The sequence below is a fragment of the Notamacropus eugenii genome, chromosome 5 (assembly GCF_028372415.1).
Source record: "Notamacropus eugenii isolate mMacEug1 chromosome 5, mMacEug1.pri_v2, whole genome shotgun sequence".
NCBI lineage: Eukaryota > Metazoa > Chordata > Mammalia > Diprotodontia > Macropodidae > Notamacropus > Notamacropus eugenii.
Genome location: NC_092876.1, coordinates 387,414,215 through 387,420,719, shown reverse-complemented (window position 1 = coordinate 387,420,719; position 6,505 = coordinate 387,414,215). Strand labels below are relative to the sequence as shown.

Here is a 6,505-nt window from a genome sequence, read left to right as displayed (position 1 = left end):
CTGTTGTAAAATAAAACACAGATTGAGGATCTATATTTATAAAATTCTGTAGCCTCAATTCTTTTACCTTTAAGGTTATTTTTTGGGGAGAAATATTTTTCCCCAAACTTAGGGTATTCAGGTTCATTTATTTCTTCTACAAATCCATACTGACTTTAAATCAAAGTAATATCAATTAAATATTTTATGGCTCCCTAGTAGTTATATTTACATATATATATGTACACAGAGCCACAAAATGTGTGTGTATGTGTTGTAATCCTACCATCAGTGAATTTCAGTATCACTTTAGGTCAGAGACCCTTAACTTCCCTTACCCTTTAACTGCCATGGACACCATCTGACAGTATGATAAAGCCTATTTATAATAATGGTTTTTAATTCATAAAATAAAACACAGGATTACAAAGAAAACCAACTATATTCAAATACTGCTATTTATCTATCTTTCTATATAAGTTCAAAAGCCTCATGTAAAAACAAAGAAAATGTTTGGAACTTAGTTAAAAATTGTTATTCTTTAAACTTTTATGTATACCATGTTAAACTGAAGTGTATAAATGTTATCAAACTCATCTAAAATATTCAATTTTATTTGAACAGAGTGAACTAAAAACATTCTAATCCTTCAACCATCTGTTAACAAGACAGAAAAATTTTTGAATCCCAGTTTTGAATCCCAGATTTGCCACTTATACTTGTGTGACCTTCATCTCCCAAGATCCTGATTTCCCCATCTAAGGAAAATTTAACCATACATACACATGAGAAGCCAATGAATCCCAATCCTCCAATGATCTGCTTATGTTTCTGAGATGGAATAAATGACGCTGCTACAACAACAACAAAAAATGGCAACTTCTGCTTTAGGCCCTAATTCCTTATATCAAAAGTAAAGAGGAACACTTTAACAGCAACTTCTAAGAATTAACTGACTGAATTTTTAAAGTATTTATTTTGCTTGCTTTAATTCAATAGAAATACACAGAGATGTAATAAGAAGCAGTTAGAATTCTCTGCTCTGTAGAAACTCCCTTATCAATCAATCAATTAGCATATATCTATTAATAGAAGCATGCAAGGCAGTGGAAAGAACATTAGCTCTGGAGTCACAGTTCAAATTCCTCCTCTGACACATTACCTATGTGAACTCTTGCATATCCTTGCAAAATAAGAGGGTTGAACTAGACTGCCTCTAAGCTTCCTTCTGGCTCTAGGACTATAATTCTGTGATTCCACTATGTGTCAGGAACTGAACCAGAGACTGAAGATACAAAAATAAGGAAGTCCTGAACCTTTAGTAAGCTTAAAGTTCTACAGCATTACAGAGGAGTGGTGGGGGTAAGGAAAGGGAGTTTTTAATTCTCTGCGGGCACAGAGACTGTGAGTAGAACTGGATCACAGACTGGGAGTTGGAAGTGATCTAGAGATTATCGAGTTCAACCTCCTCATTTTACAGATGAGGAAACTGAGGCCCAGAGAAGTTAAGTGACTTGCCCAGGGTCACATACGTAACAAGCATCAGAAGGCAGAATTTGGACTTAGGTCTTCTGATTCCAGGCATTAGTCTTTCACAGTGTCACACTACTATTCATCAGATCCTAAGGAGTCACAATGGGGGTCATATGTTCTTGCCTGGAGGAGTGGTGTTGGTACTTATTTGCATAGCAGTGTTCCCAAAGCAAGAACAAGAATGTCAGAGGAGGGAGTGGAGGGATGGGATTTCTAAGAATGACAAGATATATAAGTCCGTTCTGAGTATACGGAATAACATCTTATGACAGAGAGGTATGATGGCACTTTGTTGCTTTTTCTTTTTATTTAGTTTTTTATTTGGTAGGGATAGGGATAAGGACTTGACCTATAATTTCACTGAGTTAGAAAACTCCCAGGTAAGAAAAACTTTCCTTTCTAATGTAAATTTATAGTCTTAGACAGTTGCCCATAACACTGAGAGGTTATATGATTGGCTTAGAATCACATAGAAAGTATCAAATGGGTACTAAATAAAGAAAAAGCTTAAAAACGACGAAAACTTAAAAAGTATGAAGATTTAAGAATGCTTACAGATCTTTCTTCTAAATGCTTCTATTTGTGGTTCTCTATTTATGGTTTACAATGGATTTCTGATTCCTCAAACTAAATCTCAGTCTCTGTCTTATTTGTAATGAAATTATATTAACTCATATATAACACAAAACACAAATGCTTAAAGTCTTTACGATATGTTTACATGAATTACTGAGAACAATACATTCACTACTAAGCAATATCTGTATGGTCTACAGTACAAAGACACAAATGACATTCACTTTGAACTGTTTTCCAGGAACAGGAATAAGTTATCTTGAGCCTTTCACATGCAGTTTCTCTTGATGGTCACTGTGACCACTGGTGCAGATTAAGAAACAGATGTCTAGGCTGAGGAGGTGAAGTTTGTAATGTGCTTCTCTGCATGGAATTCATCACTAAACAGAATTAAAATCTCATATGTACCATGCTCACCACCTGAAAAAGCTACTTCAGATACCTGCTAACCTTCTGACCACTCTTTGTCAGATTCTGGATTGACCTACCTATATCCCTAGTACTACAAATATGGCTTTAAAAAATTTTTTTCAATAGCAACTATTTCTTTTCCTGGAACTTTTTCATAATTTGAAAAGTAGAATAATGCTTTCATAATTCAAAATAATACACTTGCTGGTAATAAATATAATGTAAAATTTTTGTGCCTTGGGATTTTGTATAGGTTTCCATGTTGTCGAGATAATTTACAATGGATACTATTTATTCATTCATCTAACAAGGTTTGTGTCCAGCACTTTTATCACAGTGTATTAACAGCTTAGCATAACAAAATGCAAGTTCCAAAATATCATGCTAACTAACATTCTATTCATTTGTTCCCAGAATATACTACCAAATATATAAATTCATGCTTTTAGACAAAATTAAATAAGATATGCTGAATATGAGTAATAATAATTGGGAATGAAGCTATGTTTCCTAGTTCCACTGATTTCCCAAGTCTCATTGATTCCCTTTTAATTCACCTTTCAATGACATTCAATGAAGGTAAAGAAACTAGCAACTTTTAGAATGCACCAGCAGCTTTTTAAGAAATGAAGGTTGCATTTGTGAAATATCAAAAGTGAATGTACTTTATAAAATCTCCAGGAGAAAAAAATTGATGAAAATAACTATCATCTTTTGTTTATAGTTTTTAGTTTTCTGTGTCATCTGCTGTTCTGCCATTTAAAGCTCACAGTTCCTAGCTGTGACTCAGGAATTGTCATAAATTTGCTTCTCCTTTTAAAACTGTATGATAACTCTCACATGGTTTTGCCTGAGAAGATACCATACTCATAACAACCTAGTACACCACAATACATTTGGTCGTCCAGCTTTCAAAGATTTATCTTTTCTTCCTCTTTCTGTTTACTTAACTCTAAAGTGCTATGGATCACAGGATCAGAATCTGAATGTTAAAGGGGACTTTAATAGATAACTGGCTGAAACTCCCTTTGCATTCAGAAATCCCTACTGAAACATACACTTGCATACAAAAATAACCAGGAGTTTCTTCCTGGAGGCTACAATATTGGGTGACTGGTTCTCATCTATGCTATAGCCAACCTAAAGTTTGAAAGTTATCTTAGAAGCTATCAAGTTTATCTTTTACCTGAATTGTGACTCAAAGTATCTTCAATAAATCATCAGCCAGATTCTGCTTGAAGGACTTAAGTTCAGTTCTGCTGGCTCTTAGGAGACCAGAAGACTAAATGTTTAACAGGACAGAAGAATGACAGATCCTCATGAATCTCTCAAGATTGACACTAACATGTTAATCAATACTTTTAAGTCACCTTTCAAAAAATTCTGAATCTATCAAATTATATATAATTATACATATCATCCAACATACACACACACACCTCTTTATCATGTCCACAAGGCCATTAGGACACAGTTGGTCAAATACCTCACTAAAATAAAGATCCTATGCCTGTTATTCATTTCATCTATCAATCTAAGTAACCATATCAAAAAAAGAAATAAGGTTAGTCTAGCACAATTTATTGTTGACAATTACGTACATTTTCTTATAAACTATCCTTTTAATAACACATTCTGGATTTTCCACCAACTAAATCCATGATTACTAGTCTATAATTTGACATTTTCCCTGATTTTGCCCTTTGAAAATCAGGTTATCTGACCATCTATAGTCCTCTTGTTTTGCATGATTTTAAAAAGATCACTGATGGTTACCGAGGGCAGCTAGTGAGCTCTCCTGCTAAACTGCGAAGTGGCTGGGCCTGATAAGATCCATAATTATTGGCTCACAAAGTTACGGAAATTACTACAACTCAGTCATTTTATCAACTTCATCTCAGACACAAGTCTTGATTACCTTTCTTAATAGAACGTATCATATAACTATTTATTACTAAAGTCCGAGAATAACAGTGACCCTGCCAAATACAGACCATTAATGTGTTTTGTGAAAAATGATTTTTCTCAGTAATCATTATCTTGGAGACTCACAGCCTCTCCAACCCTCTTTCTTCCTCTAAAGGACATTAAGATGTAAATCTAATGACTATTCCCGCTCTTTGTGTTGCCTAGATAGGGAAAATGTGGATTCTTCCCTATTGTCAAGAAAGGTGATACGGAAATTGATGTCTCTTTGACCAAGATTAAGTGACCTAAGTCACATACCCCAAGACCCTCATTTTAATATAGCCCACCTCTCAGTGTATAGATCAATCATAGTTGATTGGCACTCCTTAGGAATACCTACTCTTCAAGGGGTATTTAACTGAGCCAGTTCTGGACTGTAACTCCCATGCAATGCATGTCACCAACTTGAGAGAAATTAAAATGTGGACACAACCTAATTTTGTTTGTCTTTTCTTAGAATGAACTCTGAGAATGGCTGACAGTTTATAAAGATTTATAAAGTTCACTTATAGTTTGTTTACTAGAGGGTAGAGTGGAAGGGGTAGGCAAATCTGGAGTTGAGGAAAAGAGGCTGATGAGAATGAGAACGATAGACTGCACAGCTGAGCTGGGAGAAGGGATTTGTTCTTTCACAGCCAGAGGTTTAGTATCATAGGGATGGGAAGAGTAATAAGGGCTGGAATATACTAACTTTTGGGAAATAAGACCAGGAAGAATAACAGTGAGGTAGGCTGAAAAAGGCAAGTGATCACAAAGTTTGGAGTCAGTGATGTGTGTCAGATTCACTAGAATTAAAAAAGGTTTGGGAATGGCTTTCTGTAGAAGATGGGGACTTTAATTGGGAATTCAGAGAAGCAGGAGGCAGAGATGAAGAGGGAGAACATTCCATGCATGGGGGACAGTCAAAGAAAAAAGCCTGAAGTGCGGAGATGAGTTGTGTTCATGGGGCAGAAATGAGTCAAGTGTCAAGATGGATAACATTGGTATAGGAGACATCCTTGCTTTTACATCTGATTTTACTAGAAAGACCTCTAGCCATTTTTCATTACATATAATGCTGACACTTGGCTTTAGAAACTACAATACTAAAGAAAGGTTAATTTATTCTGATACTTCTTAATATTTAACAGAAATAATTGCATTTTGTTAAAAGCTTTTTAGCACTGAGTTATCATTAGATGATTGTATTGGTTTTTTTGTTATTTTTTTCCAGTAAATCCTGATGTAAATCTATCCTGGTCATAGCACATAATTGTTTGAATGTATTGTTATAGCTTCTTGACTAATATTTAGGTAATATTTACATTAATATTCATCAAGCATATTGGCCTCTAGGTTTCTTTCTCACTTGTTGCTCCCTATTTAAGGAATCAAGACCAAATTGGTATCATGGAAAAAATTTGGTGCGATCCCTTCTTTTGCTATTATTTGTAAATAGTTTACGTAATACTGAAAGTAATTGGTTTTTAGTCATTTTGATAGGACTTCTTTAAATTCACGAGGTTTTGTTTTTTCACTCTGAATTTATGACTTTTTCAATTTCTTTTTCTGAGATTCATGTAAGTTCCTTACTTTTGTTCTGTTAATATGAGTATTATAAATCTTTACCTGTCTATCACTGTATATACCTAGATTTAGACATATTTAAAATCTTAACTCATTTCATGTGATCACTTTTTATAGGCACATGATCATGTAAATTATGTTCTACTAATTTCCAAATTTCTTCTTAATTTGTTGTGAAGTATCCTTTTCCACTTTTTATAAAGGTAATTTGGTTTTCTTCTTTTTTAAAATTAGATTAAATTTATCTATTTCATTAGTTTCTTTTCATCAGCTCCTATTGTAATTAGTTTCATTTTTTTGGTGTTATTTTGACTTTCATTAATCTCTTCAGTTTCAGAATTTTTATTTCTCTGTTTAGTTGGGGGGTTTTGATTTGCTGCTTTTCTAATTTTGATTTTCTACTTGTGTGTCCAATTCACTTGTTTTTTTCTTGTTTACAAGTATTTGCTGCATCTCAAAAATGTTGGTGTCA

General features: G+C 34.0%; 1 protein-coding gene across 5 annotated transcripts in view; it reads right to left on the bottom strand.

Moving 5' to 3' along the window:
• PUDP (pseudouridine 5'-phosphatase) overlaps positions 1-6,505 on the bottom strand; it is a 190,926-nt gene that overhangs the window by 73,202 nt on the left and 111,219 nt on the right. For 3 of the 5 annotated variants that reach the window (XR_011968111.1, XM_072614457.1, XM_072614456.1), the window contains exon 4: positions 3,686-3,781. The exons of the other annotated variants lie outside the window; for them this stretch is intronic. Coding sequence is in view for 2 of the 3 variants with exons in the window: in XM_072614457.1 (XP_072470558.1) it covers positions 3,698-3,781 (84 nt within the window). In the remaining variant the exon portion in view is untranslated. The remainder of the gene's footprint in view (positions 1-3,685; positions 3,782-6,505) is intronic. 5 annotated transcript variants of the gene reach the window in all.